The following is an 18013-nucleotide window of genomic DNA, read 5'->3' as shown; positions in this document are numbered from 1 at the left end:
CCAAGTGGGGACTACAGGTCTTAGTGTAGGCGGCGTTGCGAGCCTTCTTTCATTAACCTGTCTGGAGCTGCAGGCGCCCCTGCGTACCAGCTAGGGTGTGCATACATCGCCTTCCCAAGATTATACCAAAATACTGATATGCTTCTCAACACCTCTCCTCGTACATTTCTCGTGATGCAAAGTTTGACCCTCCGACGGCCACATTGCCACAGGTCTGAGGAAACGAATGCCTCAGGTAACAAACTGTATCAAAACCCTCCGTGACTACCAGAGCGAGCAAATTTGAATACGGGCCACAACTGCATGCTGCTTCCTCAGCTCTGGCAAACAACATGCAGCTATTTTTGGCGTCTTACATGCCCTAACCTCGTTGGACTAGCTCGGTATCGCTTCGGTCGTGATGCCTGTGTGAGGTTCCCTAAACGTCCGCTATTACACCACTTCTGTACAAACGTAGAAAAGCTGACTGTCAGCCACTTCTGCAAGCAATTTACTAAAACTCAAATTTTGGCGTTTGCGGTAATCACCGGCACTGTTCGGTCATATTTGAACTGTGACCGGACAGCAGGTCGACGCAAAGGTACCTAAGCATGTCGGTCGAAGCGGGTATGCGCGCCTCCTCGGAGGTGCCTAGATAACTCCTATCTGCACGAGTACGACACTGCAAGGAACGACTTTAGTTTGGGAAATTGTCCCGCGCCTTCTTTCCTTCAATGGCGCATGCACAGAGGTAGCATTAATTGACGACCCACCACAGTGTATCTACTACTGGCCTGCTCAGGCTGTAGGTACGAATCAAGTTGACAGCACGGGTCTGACGAGTTACCTCGACCAACCAGTATTCTACCAACTACAAGCAATAGCAATACTGCCCAGCTATAAACTTCGAACTTTGGATGCCAGACGAACATTGCAGGTGCTTTACCATGGTAAGTGCACTGACAGAGTTCCGAACTACGGCAGAATGTAGACAAACTATGCTCCAGAGGCACCGCTCCTACACAAGCCACTCTACTACATTTCAGGACCCGTTTAGGCATCAACTCTCTCTATGAGCGTCTCCCAGTGAAGACGGCGCCCCGCAAAGTCCAAATCCTATTTGTATCTTTTGGCGCGAAAGCCATCTCATCCAGCTTGCTAACACCATCAATCGTTTCTTTGGAGAGGGACCACAATTTGAGAGAAGCTCTCCGGAATCAGTCTGATCTGTGTACTCCATTCGAGTCGTCCACAGACCTTCTCTAGCTTATCGATACTCGCTACCCACCGAAGAATCAACTCAGAAGCCGGCAATATTCCGATCCAAAGTAAACAGTCACTAGCGAGGGTCTTGCGCAGGTCATTACTAACAGCATATTGCTGGTTGTTCCAAGATGGATGATATGGTCACTCACTTCTCACACGCTAGTACTGCCTTATGGAGGGATGAGAGGCTACTTCTGGACTGTCGCACGCTCAGAGTTGGGTTGATACCATCTTTAGAGACCGAAACTATGTATCGACTATTTCATATAGCGGTACATAACTCCCTCCCTCGGTCGAACCACAGCAGATATGCAGTACTGAGAAGCTAGGGTGGAGACTCTACAGAGTGATTCGTACACGAGGTCCTCGTCAGGTTTGGTGTCACGCGTACGCGTGACTGGCCCTGAACATTATATGCTTCCACGAATTGACCGGCATCTACATCTCCGTATGGGTGAGTTAACTCCTCGAGGGAAAAAGCGCGTGACAACTTTTGGTCCTTGGAGGAAGCGAGTGTTGCGAATTGGTATCGTTGCACGCCCACCTTGTTCATTTAAAGTAGAAAAGTCATTGGTTACCAAGAGCGAGACGATGAATGGGCGAAAGGCGGGAGGTGTTGATCATGGCTTGAATAGCAGCATAGAAAAGGAAGAATTACATCTCGCAATACTCAAACTAAATCTCAGTTCCTCTTTCACTTCACTTTCGAGCCTAAACGCTCATTAGTGTTGGTTTGCATCCAACAATTAGTCAGTACGCGTTTGTCGGTCTGACAATTTTCCATCGTTCATTTGTCTACCCAGTCCATACCGCTTTGTGACTCAACACTACGAGTACATGTCGAATTCGGTTTGTAAGGCCATTCCTTAGACAGAAGGCTCTGAGAATTCACAAGTCATGGCATCAACTGCCAACGCAATACCCGCATCAGAGCTGCCAAAAAGGCTGCTACCAACAACCGTACGCCAGCCACTATCCTCACTACTATACCCAAAGATTGCAACAGCATCATCATCACATGAGGTCCCGCTTCAGTCGCCAACAGTCCCCCACTCAGGCAAGCGGCTACCATCCCCATCTAAATCCCCATCAATCACGCATCCAGAATGGCCGCTATCAACTACTGCACCAAGATTTATACCAGTCTTTGTCTTGTTCCCCACTCCAGAGCTGATGTCACCATTATCAACGACATCACCGTTTCCAACAAATCTGCTACCTCGTCCCCAACCTGTGCAAACCGGAAGTTGCATATCTCGCCTCTTTATGCGCGCACCTGCTCACCCATACGATGTGGAACTTGGTACGTTTCCGCAGCGCCGTATACGGGAGGCTCGCGTCATGAATATGGGAGACGAGCAGAGGAGGAGGGATGCAAGGGTGATTAGTATCAAGATTGCAGGAGCGATGCTGGTAATTATCGGGTTTTGGGTATTGGTGGGCCTGGAGGTCTGGAGGAGACAAAGAGGTGAAGGTTACGATGGGATCGAAGGTAGGGAAAGACGGTCGTAGACATGTCGAGATAAACGAACCGAGGGCACGAAATTGTATTTTCTCTTGTACATTACAAAAGAAGTCGAGGAACACAGCCTCTCTCCATGTATGATCAATCACCAGAGCTGATGTTCTATATACATGGAACGTATGCGCTCTTTGTATAACTCAGATCGGCGTTCGAGCCCGCTTTCACTCTCACTCTCACTTTCACCTTCGACATAATTATTTGCGTAAGTTTTGACCTACCAAATTCAACATGATCATCTTCTCTGCTCTCCACAGCGCCTTTACAAATTTTGAGGCTTTATCATCCAGCAGTGTCTCTTCGCCGGCCCCAGAGACGGTATCGACTGAAGCATATAATATAGACCATATCACTCTTCAAATGGCAGATACAGAGCGAGAAGACGTTGTGTCCGACAAGAACCAATCCATTGCGGAATTTTCTGAGATACCTGACCACAATCCAACACCACACCATCACCTCGACCTCTCAACTACCCGCCATGTCCCCAACAACAATACTGTCACTACCGCGACGAAATTAGACACCCCAACATTGGTCGCACCCAAAGACAAGACAAGCATCGGGCCTCAAGTCCCATCAGAGCGACACATTAATCACGCCAACATCACCAACGTCAACACCAACGCCAGCGACGTTGAGCTGGGCTCACTGCCAAATTCGACCGTTACAACACGGTGTTACTACTCGCCGTCCTCCTCTTCAGCAGCAAATACTTTTCAACGTCAACGGACTCGGAGGATCCTCCATTACGTCATGCTGGCTTTGGCCGGAATGGTGGTGATTGTTGTTGTGGCTTGCGCCATCGTTTATGTGGTCGCTTCACCGAAGTTTTCGAGGGCATCGTGAGGTGACATTGGGTGGGGGCGGATGACATGAGAGAGGATGAGATGGAAGACTGAGCAATTAGCGATCAGGAAAAAGAACTAGACAAGGTCCAGTCTCGACGGCTTGAGCAAATACAAAGACTTGAATAATTATCGCCAAAGAATGGACATTCGGGTTGCTAGATGGTATCATTTGCTGCGCATGCATGAGTTGAGTGCGTCGACTATTGTTGTACCTCTTCCACATATCCCAAGGCCTCTCCGACCTTGACCTTCATCCCCTGTTCAATATTCCACTTGAACCCGCCTTTCCTCTCCGTGCCAGTGAAGCCCTCGTCAAGACTGGGTCTTAAGCCCTTTGGCGCTTCGAAGACCAGTACGATGGTGCTTCCCAGCTGGAAACCGCCCATCTCTTCACCGCGCTTGAGAGAGTGACCACCCAATACGCGACTAGCTGAGGTGTAAGAGGCCTCGGCGAATCCTGAGTAGGGTTCGCCTCGCGCAGCAGCTTCTTCGGCGGCACGGTCGGCGGCAGTATCGGTGGTGAGGCTGTTGGTGCGGAGTTCGCGATCGAAGTTGATCTTGATGGAGCCGACGTTGGTTGCGCCGACAGGTGTATAGGAGAAGAACCCCCATCGCCAACGACCGAGTAGCACGACGCGCTCGTTCAATGTGAACAGGCCGGGCATGGTGCGTTGCAGGTATGGCGATACGCTGTACAGTTCACCAGCGAAGTGGCGACGCGATTCGACGACCCACGATACGGGAGAATGGAAACGGTGGTAGTCTCCTGGTGCGAGGTATACGACGCAGTAGTAGAGTGCTGTGGGTGTCTTCTGAGACGCGGGAGCCCACCAGGGGCGCTCAGCTTCACTCAGGGCCATCTCTGCGCGGACCTCAGCTTCTGAAGAGGCGGCCGGTGCGGTAGATTGATCGGTTGGCATTTCTGCTGGCTTTCCGCCTTTTGGCCATGGCCCCGAGAAAAGGTTGGGGAGAGTGTAGGAGATGCCGTTCACGTTGGCAAATTCCTCGTCGGCACGGACCGTGTCTTCTTCGTCCTTGGCTGTCTTTTCGTGCTCGCTGGCAATGACCTGCGAGCCTGCGACGTTCTGGGCGGGCGTACTTGGCTTGGTGGAGCCTAGGAGGGCGTCCAGGCTGTATGTCACGCCCTTGACTTGCTCGACTTCGCCGTGCTCGATGGTGCCGAATTGGATAACCTTGCCGTCTGCGGGGGACAGGACGGCGTTGGGGTTGGGATCTAGAGGGCGGACGCCGGGTTTGAGGGTGCGGTAGAAGAAGGCGGCAAGATTGGGGTAGACATGGAGATCAGGCTCTGAGACCTCGGAGAGATTGACGCCGAAGATCCACGAGTAGAGCTTGAAGCCGGGGACTCGGAGGTAGTAGGGAATGTCAATCTCGTTGAAGCGACCCCAGACGCGCGAGAGGGCCTTGAGCGGCAGCGTGGACATGACCTGGACTGTCCATGGCCCGCTCGGCCGTATCCTCTCGCGCTTCTTGGGCCGGCCCTGGCTGTCTGGCGCGCCCTCGTCGCCATGCTGCCTCTGGGCCTCTGTGTGCTTTTCCCGGCGCTGTATGCGGTACAGCTGGAATGCGCCGAGGAAGCCAATGCCCAGGGCTATCGGGATGGGCTCCCACTTGATCTTGGTCTTGTTGAGCGCCGCGTTGAGCCGGGACCGGAACGACTCTTTGCGGTGGAAGTTCTGCTTGTCACATGTTGCGCGGGTCGACGAGAAGGTGCGTGAGGGGACTGAGAGGCGCGCATTGGGGCATGTGTGGGTAGCGAAGCGCGGGCGCAGAGGAGCCCGCATGAGCTGGCGTGAGCAGGGAGACGCCATGGCTGTGGCTTAATGCATCGCCAACGAGCAATTCCCCAGCAGAGATGGCAGGCAAAGGCGTCGCGTGGTGGAGGGAAAATCCACCTGCTCGGTTGAGCTAATGACGTATCCACCTGCGGCGGCTCTCTAGCGCGCACCCGCCATGGCTCCGCACGTCGCCATCGTCCACCGTCGACTGCTGGCTGCATCGCGTGTGCCCAAAGTCGGAACATCTGGCACATCGGGACGGCGGCCCAAGTTGACGTCGGAACTGCTCTGGCAACAAACAAGACCACCGTAGATGGCAGGCGTGACCGTGGCTCCCAAGGTTGTTGACACCGAAGCTCGACAGCGGACACGTCGTCACTTCTCTACTCCCATCCATCTGCACACTTGGCCTCTCCCCATAGTCTGCCGCTACCCACACAGCGACCATGGCGGAAGAAGCGCAGACCATCAACCTCAAGATCCTCTCCCCCTCGACTGAGGTGGAGGGCGGCGTGAATCTCGCAGACGTACCCGCTTCAACCACTGTCAAGGAGCTTCGCAGCCGCATACAGGATGCGGCGCCCTCCAAGCCTGCTCCTGAACGCATGCGCCTGATCTACCGGGGGCGGGTCGTGGCCAACGATGCCGACACACTGAGCAATGTGTTCGGTCTTGACAACGTAGGATCGCCAATCGCAAGCAGCAGACATGGGCTAACGGTGAATGTAGATTCGTGAGAGCAAGGACCAGAGCCTCCATCTGGTACTACGAGAGCTCCCTACTGCTGGGAACCCTTCAGCATCGCCTGCTCCGCCGTCTTCAACCGTTCCGCCCAATCTTGTGCGTCCCCAAGCTCCAGCTCTGCCTGCAAATCCGCTTCAGACGAACCCGTTCAGGACGCTGCCGCAGACTCGACCAAATTCAATACCACCATTGCCGCAACCCCACCAGCACCACCTCCCGGGAGCCCAAGCACACGTGATCCCCATTCCTCTGCCTCAACAGGTACAGCACCAACTTGCTCACGCCATGGCACAGCAAGGACAACAGGACAGCGAGCGAGTTCCAGACCCGACATCTGAGCAGCCTGGACAAGAGACACAGAGACCTGCCGATGCCGCTCAGTCGCCGCTTCCCGGTGCAACGCCTCTGCCAGCAATGGGGCTACCCAATCTTCCCGGCCATGGCGACCAACCACTGCGGCGGGAAGGTGTTGGACCCAATGGGGCGCGGTGGACAGTCACATACAACCACGTCAACCTACCTGCGCGAGTTCAGCAGCCTCTTCCTGCATTTGCTCTTCCACATCCACTGGGCTTCGCTCGTCCACCAATTCCACCAGGCCTTCTTCCCTCAATGGGCCATGACAGTGCACAGCGCTTATTGCCACGGATTCAGACCATCTTCCAGGAAACACAACGGGAGATGGAAAATGTTCGTACGCTACTACAGCCCACGCGCGAGCCAAGCACACAAACCGATCGACCTTCGATATCAAACCACCTCCCCTTACAGCTCCCTATTTGGCGAATTGACTACATACGCCAACACCTGAACACGATCAACCAGAACCTGAACGTTGTCGAGCGGGCTCTTTCCCTCCTGCCTACCGAACCGGAAGTGGTAGCGCTACGACGTTCGGTTACCGAAATTAGGGTAGATGCGTTAGAATTGAACATCATACTTGATCGGCAACAGGGTGGTCCTATTTCCAGTCAACCAAGCACCCTAGCTACATCCACGGATCCGGCGACCGCTGGTGTATTCACCGGCACAATACCAGGTGCTCCGGTCATGACGCCAGCCGTGCCAACTACATCACAATCACGAGTACAGAATGCTACGCAGACTTCGTCTGCAGATGCACCAGCCGAGTTGTTCCTCTTATCCAGCCCACAAGGACCTGTTGGTCTTCTCTTTGACCATCAAGGCACATACACTACGGCTCCTATGGTATCCACAATGCCATTCCAGAGCTTCACGACCCAATTTGTCCAGAATAGACAGCTTATTGCTGGGCTAGGGCAGCACATGGCACAAGGATCGACCCAGCTGCACAATCAACTGGCAAACCTCCAAGCGACACCACCACCACCACCACAACAACCAGAGGCTGGTGGTCAGGCTTACAATCAGGACCAAGCGCACAATCAGATGCAGAACCAGAACCAGGATCCGATTGCAAATGCAAACGCGAATGCGAACCAACCAGAAGAGAATGATCGTATGATCAACGTTTTTGGGCACTTGTGGCTCATTTTCAAACTGGCTGCATTTGTCTACTTCTTTGCAGGAGGTGGTGGTCTCTATAGGCCCATCATGCTCGGCATTGTTGCCGGTGTGGTTTATCTGGCACAAGTAGGTGTGTTCCAAGACCAGTTCAATCTTGTACGTCGTCACTTCGAGGCCCTGCTTCCCGTAGGGGCCCTGGCCGACCGTGTGGCTCAGCCCAACAACCAACGCCAAACGCAGCAGCGAGGCAACCTATCGCCTGAGGAAGCGGCTAGGAGATTATTGCAGCAGAGGAGAGACCAAAGATTTGGGTGGATCAGAGACAGCATGCGCACTGTCGAACGCGCTTTTGCTCTATTCGTTGCCAGTCTGTTTCCTGGTGTTGGGGAGCGAATGGTACACGCGCAGGAGGAAAGGGAAAGACTTGAACGGGTGGCAGCTCAAGAAGAAAGGGAACGTCAGGAGGAAGATGCGAGGAGAAGGGAAGAAGAGGCTCAAGCACAGCGTGAGCAGAGAGATGAAAACAAGGCTGGAAACGATCTCGCGACGCATGAGAGATTGGATTCAAATGCGAGCGCCAAAGGCAAAGAGAGGGCGGTAACAGTGGAAGACGAACCCTCAGGCTCTGCTTCTTGATATTGGCGTGCAGTTTCATTACACTCATGTAGCAGTTTCCAAACAGATACCCATGCTTAGACGTCAAGACATACATCATACCCTCGGTCCACGGGGAGTATATCTCATCCGGCGCTACATTGCCTTTGACATATTATACGTCTCTGACCGCCAACCAGTGGAGAAAGCGCATGCAATGTTCACGGCGAGTCCAGCCTGGTTGCATCCTGTCGCAATGCGTGGCCGGGCCCGGGCAAGCTTCAAGTCAGCGGAAGTTATTCCGAGGTTTGAAGCTGGGGCGCCTGCCATGTACAAGACCAGGGTCCATGCTAGCTCACAATCAGCTAGCACACCTCCACACGCACGCGGATGCACCGAGGAGCTTTTCGGCGCGTTTCGTCTTCCTTTGTTCCGCCTTGCGTCGCATACCGTGGTCTTTGGGTCTGTTGTAGACATTGTTTCTGAGGCTCAGTGAAGAGAAAGAAGCCCAACTCAAATCCTCAGCTATAGAGACCTCGTGCAGCCATCCAAGCTATGCCGGCGACGCCCAGTTCAGACTACAGAACGGTCATATAGCGTTGCCGAACATAATAGGGCAAGGTCAAAGGAATGAACGTCAAACAAGCGGCATGTCTCAACTGCCGCAAAAGCAAAATTAAATGTCGGCGCACAGAGGGCGCGCCGATATGCGAGCGATGCCAGAACGTCGGCATCGAGTGCATCATTCCGTAAGTGTGCCTGTACGAACTGCATGTGAGATACACACTGACTTCGCATACCTTTCTTTAGCGAGTTTCACATTGGCAGACAAAAGGGTGTAAAAAAGTAAGTGATCAGTTCTGATCATGCCAACTAGGCTGACAATTTGGAAGCAAACGATCAGGCTTAGAGAAAGCGATATACCAGGTCGAGGAAGCCATTAAGAAGAGGAAGTCGGATGCAGCTACGAGTCAGAGTACGCTGCAGCAGCTGCAACAACTTCTAAACGAGGCACAAAGGGACGAGGACTCGAACCAGAACCAGAACCCGGACACGTCTCCGGCCTCAGAGGTGTACCCACAAGCATCAGCAAATAATCTCGTTGGTACTTCAAGCGATGACCAGCTCGCTGTTGAAGATGTCGAGAACCCGCTCCAGCTCCTCGCTCGGGCATCGGATCTACGGATTGCAACACCACAATCGTACAATCCGAGTACCGCCAGTCCAGAAGGCAGGTTCAATGGCAGCGAACAGAGCGCATTTCTTGACGTTCACCATTTTTTCCTGCCTATGAAGGCAAATCTTGATCAGGGCTCAGGATTGGATCCAATCGATGTTGGTCTTGTGACCAAGGATGAAGCTGAGATGCTTCTACAGTAGTAAGTTCGGCATCGACATCTTCATTGCAGATCCACCGAAGTGACTTGCAGAATCTAGTTTCCACAAAAAACTAGCGCATACGCGCTGGGGACTCGACCCGTTGGTACACACATTGCCTTTTGTCCGGAACCGCTCAGCCTTCTTGTTCACTACGTTACTAGCTATGACTGCCATCTTTCTGCCAGAAACCTCTGCTCTGGCTAAGCGGCTACTACTGCATCGCAGGTTTCTGGCAGAACAGGTCATCACTCGAAAGTACAGATCTGTCGAAATCGTGCTAGCTTTCATGGTCAGTATACCTTGGATGCCTCCAGGGTCGCATGCGAGCGATGATGATACCAGTCTCTACTTGGCTACAGCTCTATCCATCGCGCTGGACTTAATGCTGGATAAAGTAATCACACCGTCTATATCTTTCGACCAGGAAGTCGTTAGACAGATACCAAAGGCTGAGTGTCTCCACGCAAGGAAAGCACTTGCTATGGACGGCTTCGAAGATGTCGACCCAAACTCGGAATGGGGCCAACGACTTCTGCGGCGCAGAGAAAGGGTCTGGATCTCCCTATTTGTATTGGAACGTGGAGTCTGCCTAGCCCGCGGCCGTAGCTACTGTGTCCCCAAAACGTCTTTGATTCAGTACTGCGACAAGTGGCACTTCAATCAGTACGCTGATGCCCAGGACGGACCGCTCATATCGATGGCAGTACTCCGCCGCGATCTTGATGACCTCTTTGCTGAGGTGCGAACGCGCTGTGATAACTATCGTCTTGTCGAGGTGGGCTCAAAGGTCGCCCAAGAAATTGACGGGTCTATCGAAAGCTTCTTCGATAGCTGGTCTCGAGCTTGGCCTTCTGTGATCGCTGATCCAGAGAGTAAGAGTCTGCCTCCGTATGTCGAAATTCTGGTCACACATACACGACTTTCGACGTATTCAATGCTTCTTAATCACCCAAGCGCACCTCCAGAAGTCAAGCGGTCATTCCGCAAGTCGGCACTATCTTCTGCACTCAATGTCATGCGCGCGGCAATCCAAGGCGAGTCTCGTCTCAAGTCGATGCCGAATAACACAGTCACGATGATTTGTTTTGCTGCAAGCATAGCACTCGCTTTGAGTGCTCCTGTACCTGAGGGTAGTGGAAACAAGAAGAGCCTTGCCCCAAGTGTTCGACATCTCATCGAAGACACAGCAACGGTTCTTGAGCGTATAGGCAGCACACCAGTTCATCGAAACGGTGCCTCCGTTGTTTACGGTCGCTTCTTGCGCGTTCTCGTCAAGCAGGCGCCGGACATTGAAAGGATGATCCGATTGCCATCGCACGATCCTGCACCATCATCCATGGCCATACCAGACCTTCTGTCGCCGTCATATAAGGTGAATGAAGCATTGCCCGAGAACCACACGATGGGCCCGGATCCGATTTCTAGCTACTGGCCGGACACGCTTGACTTTTCGGCCATGTCGTACAATGAAGTCAACGAGACTGTGACCAACTCAGACCTGTTTTCAACGGCGCTGTTGGATCTGCCTTGGAATGACAGCAATCCATTATGGACGGACTGGATGAATCTGCCGGACTTCAACTTCCCGTAATGCTTGAGTGGCACAACCTCGGAATTCGCTAGACGCTAAACCTCATATGATTTCGCGGCAAATGAAGCCCCGCTCCAAGCTCCAAAGTCGCTCCATCTTCGGTAGTTGAAATGACGCCGACGGATGCCAGATGCATGACGTTACGCTACTGCGCGGTTGACGCACGCGTCTGATGACTCTCGTTCGGACATCAATCGCAAAGCTTTAGCCCGTATCTCGACAAGTCGGAGCTTCTTGAGCCTCCTTAACCTACGATTTAATTTGACTGCCTCTCCTGCTGCTGTTTTTTACGCGCCTCACAATGGACTCGCTACCTGCGTCATATAGGCTGCTTGCAGCTCTGCCATCACGGTTATGTTCCAAGCGTCCTCTCCCCGCACAATTACGAGCCGCGCGACTCCCACCGCGATGGCGGTTTGCAGGTCAGCTGCGCAGCATCAGTCAAAGCGCTCCGACAATTGACCGTTCGAAATCGAAACTTTTCAAAGATGCGGACGAAGCAGTCGCAGACGTGCAGCCGGGATCGACCGTCCTGAGTGCAGGCTTTGGGCTGTGTGGTGTAGCAGATACGCTCATTGGAGCGATGAAGAAACGCGGTCCACAATCATTACATTCTCTGACAGCCGTCTCCAACAATGCTGGCATTGAGGATGTAGGAGGCTTAGCGCATCTTACAAAGAACGGACAAGTCAAGAAGCTCATCATTAGCTTTCTAGGAAACAACAAGGCATTGGAGAAGCAATATTTGAGCGGTGGTATAGAGATCGAGCTATGTCCGCAAGGTACGCTTGCGGAGAGGATAAGAGCTGGCGGCGCAGGCATTCCAGCATTCTACACACCCACAGCCGTCAACACTTTACTGCAGGATGGAGAGATTCCCGCCAAGTTTGACAAAGAGGGAAAAGCTGTCGGATTCGGTCAGAAGAGGGAGGTCAGGGAGTTCAATGGCAAGAAATTCCTCATGGAGACTGCTTTGACCGGCGATGTCGCGATTATTCGAGCACACAAAGCAGATGAGGCTGGTAACTGTGTTTTCAGGTAACAACCGCGCTATCCAATGCTGTGTACACTATGGCTAACACATCCAAAAGATACACCACCAAAGCGTTTGGCCCGATCATGGCCAAAGCTGCCCGCCTAACCATCGTTGAAGCCGAAGAAATCGTCCCAATTGGCACCTTTGATGCAAATGACATTGACCTCCCTGGTATCTTCGTCGACCGCATCGTTCCCTCTACAGCACCCAAAAACGTCGAGATCAAGAAGCTTCGAAAGCCCGCTGCTTCCATAGACACATCCTCCAAGAACGAGGCCGCAGAGCGTCGCGACCGAATCGCTCGACGGGCGGCGAAGGAGCTGAAACAAGGATACTATGTCAACTTGGGTGTCGGGATTCCGACGGCAGCGGCGTCTTTCGTGCCCGATGGTGTGAAGGTGTGGCTGCAATCCGAGAACGGTATTCTAGGCATGGGCCCTTACCCTACCGAGGACGAGCTCGACCCAGACATCATCAACGCGGGCAAGGAAACCGTGACGCTTCTACCTGGCGCTTCAACATTTGACTCTGCAGAGTCATTCGGCATGATCCGTGGTGGCCACGTTGATGTCTCTATCCTAGGCGCCCTTCAAGTCAGCGCATCTGGTGACCTAGCAAATTACATGGTCCCTGGAAAGGTTTTCAAGGGCATGGGCGGCGCTATGGATCTCGTCAGCAACCCAGAGGCTACCAAGGTGGTAGTGGCTACTGAGCATGTTGCCAAGGATGGATCGAGCAAGATCGTCCAGGAATGCAAGCTGCCTTTGACCGGAGCCAAGTGCGTCAGCACCATTATTACGGATATGTGTGTGTTTGAGGTGAACAGGAAGCGAGGTACTTTGACCCTTACAGAGACTGCGCCTGGTGTTAGTGTGGAGGATGTCAAGGCGAAGACAGATGCGAAGTTTGAGGTTGCGCCGGACGTCAAGACCATGGAATAGGACTCTCTCCGTGGTTTGCTGGCGTATGTAGTATGCTTTAGCGATCGATACCATTAGCATCAGTTTGCAAAGCGATTGCGTGAGATCAGGGTACGCTCCATGATCGCGGTGCAGTGAACACGTCACCGTCCAGTGTGCTGAATGATGATCCTGTGCGTTGTTTTGACTATGACGATCAGCTCAATCATGTGACGGAGAGCTGCGCAGTTTTGCTGGAAAAACAAAGCATCGCGATTGCGACAACGTGATCGTTGGTTCTCCAAAGAACAACTTTGGTGCTTTTGTGTATTGCGATACCACCTCCGGTATTGCAGCCTGGAGACAGCATCGAAATTAGCTACAATGGTATTCTGCGACACCGTTGACGATCTCCCAACGCAGCGGGTTTTTCGTCGCGGTAGCCATCCGACATTCGGGGCAGCCAAGTCGTCCAAGCGGGGCTTAAAGGCTTCGCACTGCTTGATGGGCCCCTCGGCCCTCTGCGACGAAAGCTTGGTTCTGCTGATCAAACCATAAACTCTACCAACACCCACAACCCCACCAAAAAAACATGCAGCGTCATGGCGACCATCTGATGCATCTTCCGCCGTTATTCGTATCTCTCCATGATGACAAACACTCGGAAACAGAACAACTCCCGCTCGCACGCGTCGAGTCAGTCACGCTGTCGTCAAGCCTGCCGATCGCTTGTCTGCCTAAGAGCGCTATGCTTGTTTCCAGCACAAGCTCGAGTGCGTTGGGGTAGGTTCACCCAACGGCCGAGCAACTCCGCCAATGACATGCCAGATAAAGCCGATTGTGCCGCAACCCATGCGCCCGCCCCCATGGGGTCAGATAGGGTAGCCCTGGTCGCTTTTTGCTAGGGCGGTGTGCGCTACGAGTTACCGTTGGGGGATAAGAAAGCTGGTCTCTTCTTCTTCCTTTGAGCTGGGAGCTCACGCTGGACCTCCAACGCCCGGTTCACTTTTACTTTCGGTACTTTGACCGGTTGCGAAGATGAGCCTTGATAAGATGCACGACGAGAAACTCGAGAACCGGAGCGGAAGTGAGCAGTTGGAGGCGGGGTTCGGTGACGACGACCGGGTTGCGAAGAAGTTGCTGTTCAAGATGGATGTTCGGTATGTCAATGTTCTCTTCTGCCCTGAATGCCCTGGAGACCAGGGTGCTAATGACAACAGCATCTTACCTGTCCTCGCTCTCCTCTTCTTGTGCTCATTCATCGACCGCACCAACGTCGGCAACGCAAAGATCTTGGGCCTGGAAAGAGACATCAAGATCAACGACCACCAGTACTCCATCGGATTGTGCGTCTTCTACGCTACATACATCGCCAGTGAGCTGCCGTCGAATCTGGTGCTCAAGAAAATGTCACCCAAGATATGGCTTCCATTTCTGACATCGGTGTGGGGCATCTTGACCATGTGCCTTGGTTTCGTCACCAACTTCGCTTCTTTTGTTACTGTCCGCGCGTTGCTTGGTTGCGCGGAGGGAGGTCTGCTGCCCGGTATGGTACTCTACCTTGCTGGCTTCTACCGTAGGCAAGAGCTGGCTCTACGCATCGGTATCTTTTACACTGCCGCATCGTTATCTGGAGCTTTTGGTGGTCTGCTAGCCCGAGGTCTCAACGCGATTGGTCCTGCTGGAGGACTTGAAGGGTAAGTGATACGCTTGCAGCCTTTTTTTTCTACAATCTAACTTAATTCGGCAATAGCTGGCGCTGGATTTTCATAGTGGAAGGGCTTTTGACCGTCCTTGTCGGTGTATGCTCCGCGCTCTTCTTACCCAACTCCATCGAATCCGCCAAGTTCCTTACGCCAAGTGAGAAAGAACATGCGCGATTCCGGCTTGGTGAGCAGAGTTCGTCTCACGAACGCTTCGACTGGGCAGAGGTCAAGCGCGGAGTTCTCAACGTCCAAGTTTGGCTTACTGCAACGGCGTACTTTGCAATCCTCAGTGGGCTCTACAGCTTTGGTCTCTTCCTCCCAACCATCATCAACAACGGGTTCGCCAAGGATCCCAATGAAACACAGCTCTGGACTGTCATTCCCTACGCTGTAGCATCAGTCTTCACAGTGGCAGTTGCTTTACTATCAGATCGTCTTAACCTACGCGGTCCGATCATGTTATGTACCCTGCCCGTTGCTATCATTGGCTACGGCGTTATAAGCCAGACTACCAACCCCAAGGTTCAGTACGGAATGACCTTCCTTATGGCAACTGGCATGTATGCCACTGTGCCCTGCATTCTATCCTGGAACAGCAACAACTCTGCTGGACACTATAAACGCGCCACTACTTCTGCACTCCAACTCGCGATTGCCAATGCGGGGGGTTTCGTCGCAAGTTTCGTGTACCCAAAGAGTGAAGGGCCATACTTTCACAAGAGTCATAGCATCATGCTGGGCTTGCTTTGCGCAGCTTGGGTACTGTAAGTTGACCTGGTTCGAGATATCGCCATTGTGTGAAGATGTACTTACCATTACCTTACAGGGTCGCTGCAAATGTTGCGTGGGTATGGAAAATCAACAAGGATAAGGCGAGCGGGAAATATGCCGAATATGAGGGTAGAGGCGATGACCGTGATCCGGACTTTGTTATGGTCATGTAGATGAAGAATGATATGACTCTCTTCGATCGAAGAAAAAACACCCAAGGGCTACTCTCGATATATTGAAATGAACCGTAGCCTCCCAATGTCGTTCTGATTAGCGTGGAATAGCATTGCTCTTGTTATTTGAGAAGACGGGCAGGTATGATTTTGCTTATCGGGAATTTTAGTACTGTACGAATCAGAACAATCATTACAGTGGCATGTGTGACCTTTCCTCACTACAATCTCTACATCACACAAACAAGTTCTTTTTCATGTATTCTCGAACTGCTCTTTTGACCAGGATCGTTTCTGAGGCTTCATTATGGTACAGGCTCCACTAGATCATCTGTATAACTGTGCGCAACGAATAACCACTGTATATCAATCGTATGCTTCCTTCCCATGTCCAGAACCACTAAGTGGTATGTTATTGAGTGACTGTCGTCGTCGATATGAACTGAACGCCTCTGGAGATACGAGACTATATATATCGCGTACTCTTGGCTTCGGTTCCCCCTCCAGCTAAAACAAGACACATGCCTCTCCTAGGTCTTATGCGAATAGGCAAACATATCGGATTTGAATTCCGTTCGTGGTGGTTTTTTTTAGCAGATTATAGGCAGGGGCGACGCCGACTTTTGCATCCAGGCATTCGTTCTTGTCATTAGTATAGAAACTCGTTCGTGCTAGGAGCATTATCCTTTTACAGCATTTATACCTCTAGAGTAGGTTGTAGTCTTGGACTGAAGTGTTAGGGTAACCAAACTTCTTTGTATGTCACCAAGGGAACCGTTAGTTCTTACCTAGTTCACCCTTTACCAGCCTCACCGGCCTCCACCAGCCGCTCTTTCCCGGGTATCCGCATACAAATTTCTCAACAGGACATTATTCGAATGATCAACCTTGCATGCATCTGTTGAAGCCATATGTCGGCGCCATGCACGACCGGCGACTGCCGCACATGACGGCACTCCTGTGTTGCCCAGGGAACTGCGGCCACTTATCTCAATCGTAGTTTGTTGAAGTAAGGCGTTCACGGAAGGCGTCCTTCTGCAGATGCATAAGATCTGCCTTCACGCACGCCACGCATGCCAGATCAGCGGAAGATGTGGAGGCTATGACGCAAGGGCACATCTTGGACGTTGCAAGTCGTACCTGACAGCTGCATGGCGTCGGGCATTCTGTAGTGGTACCTCGCCGGTGGAACCTCGTTTCTAACGGCGTCTAACACCTGTCTGAGTAACATTTGTGACATGTTGTCAGGGTGATAGCAGTGACACGACGTGCAAAAGTCCACGTGGCTATGAAATTCTTGTGCTATACAGCCACGCAACATTACATATTGCTGCTTTACGAAGCTGTTTGAGATTACAGGCTATACCGGAAGCGTGCATGGGACTGTTAGACGGCACATGCCACACTGTGTCGCGCATATATATGCTGAGGCGTTTGTACGTTCAGAATCCATGTAGATGCATGCACTTGTTCATATACCCTGTTGTTGATCTATATAGCAGAGCTACTTCGTTGCCACAAAGCTTGTCAAAGAAAGACTGAGATGCAGGAGCAGACTTGCCATCATCTCAAAGACGACTGCTTAGTTTCTTGAAGGGTGCAGGTGTAGTTGGACAGTGTTAGGACTGTCGCTATTCACTCATAGGCCTCGAGACATAGAGAGCAACCAAGCTACTTGCCAGACCTTGCAAGACAGCTCGGTATAGGACCGACTATGACGATAATTTAATATCAGGGTCATGATTGCTCCGCGCGATTCATATCGCCTTGTGCTGCGGGTGGTAAATGAAGGACGTCATACAGCTTTTAAAATACATGCATGTCGGAAGATTAAATCCCTGTTCATGATCGTAGGGATCGAGATACCCGACCAGATTGAGTGGTTCTTTGCAAACCTGGGCCCTGATTATCCGGCCTCACTGAGAGTGGGGATCAAAGTACCGACAGTACCTTCTGTTGTACACCGCAACCGGAACTTGCCACGGTAATGCAGTGCACAACTGCGCGCGAGCGAGCGAGCATCTGTCAAAATTTTCTGGCGAAAGAGGTATGGTTGAGCTGTACCACACCAAAGTTTTCTTCTTCCGCGCGGATGAAGCACTGCATGTACCGCATTGACCTAGGCGACGCCGAACGACTGGTTCGCACGCGAGGTGTAGAAAGCAATTATTCGCCGTTCACGATCCGTACATCCGTACAATTTGACTTGAAACC

The 18013-nt window shown here is 52.2% G+C and overlaps 6 protein-coding genes across 6 annotated transcripts; 5 read left to right on the top strand and 1 right to left on the bottom strand.

Moving 5' to 3' along the window:
• Positions 1–2142: 2142 nt before the first annotated feature.
• Positions 2143–2757, top strand: GT037_006118 (uncharacterized protein; the record flags this gene model as incomplete). Its single annotated transcript, XM_038931165.1, has 1 exon — positions 2143–2757. One exon carries the CDS (start codon positions 2143–2145, stop codon positions 2755–2757), a length of 615 nt encoding a protein of 204 aa, XP_038785662.1.
• Positions 2758–2998: 241 nt separating this feature from the next.
• Positions 2999–3616, top strand: GT037_006117 (uncharacterized protein; the record flags this gene model as incomplete). Its single annotated transcript, XM_038931164.1, has 1 exon — positions 2999–3616. The coding sequence occupies one exon, from the start codon at positions 2999–3001 to the stop codon at positions 3614–3616; it is 618 nt and encodes a 205-aa protein (XP_038785661.1).
• A 202-nt stretch (positions 3617–3818) lies between these two features.
• GT037_006116 (phosphatidylserine decarboxylase) lies at positions 3819–5450 on the bottom strand (the record flags this gene model as incomplete). Its single annotated transcript, XM_038931163.1, has 1 exon — positions 3819–5450. The coding sequence occupies one exon, from the start codon at positions 5448–5450 to the stop codon at positions 3819–3821; it is 1632 nt and encodes a 543-aa protein (XP_038785660.1).
• A 413-nt stretch (positions 5451–5863) lies between these two features.
• GT037_006115 (uncharacterized protein) lies at positions 5864–11214 on the top strand (the record flags this gene model as incomplete). Its single annotated transcript, XM_038931162.1, has 6 exons — positions 5864–6097; positions 6147–8246; positions 8859–8992; positions 9054–9089; positions 9137–9622; positions 9681–11214. The coding sequence occupies 6 exons, from the start codon at positions 5864–5866 to the stop codon at positions 11212–11214; spliced, it is 4524 nt and encodes a 1507-aa protein (XP_038785659.1).
• A 301-nt stretch (positions 11215–11515) lies between these two features.
• GT037_006114 (succinyl-:3-ketoacid-coenzyme a transferas-like protein) lies at positions 11516–13191 on the top strand (the record flags this gene model as incomplete). Its single annotated transcript, XM_038931161.1, has 2 exons — positions 11516–12252; positions 12306–13191. 2 exons carry the CDS (start codon positions 11516–11518, stop codon positions 13189–13191), a joined length of 1623 nt encoding a protein of 540 aa, XP_038785658.1.
• Positions 13192–14187: 996 nt separating this feature from the next.
• Positions 14188–15799, top strand: GT037_006113 (mfs general substrate transporter; the record flags this gene model as incomplete). Its single annotated transcript, XM_038931160.1, has 4 exons — positions 14188–14309; positions 14370–14846; positions 14903–15619; positions 15682–15799. The coding sequence occupies 4 exons, from the start codon at positions 14188–14190 to the stop codon at positions 15797–15799; spliced, it is 1434 nt and encodes a 477-aa protein (XP_038785657.1).
• Positions 15800–18013: the final 2214 nt, after the last annotated feature.

This window comes from Alternaria burnsii (assembly GCF_013036055.1).
Source record: "Alternaria burnsii strain CBS107.38 chromosome Unknown 752, whole genome shotgun sequence".
Classification (NCBI taxonomy): domain Eukaryota; kingdom Fungi; phylum Ascomycota; class Dothideomycetes; order Pleosporales; family Pleosporaceae; genus Alternaria; species Alternaria burnsii.
Note: the sequence above shows the minus strand (reverse complement) of the source record. Positions and strands in the feature narration are given on the sequence as shown.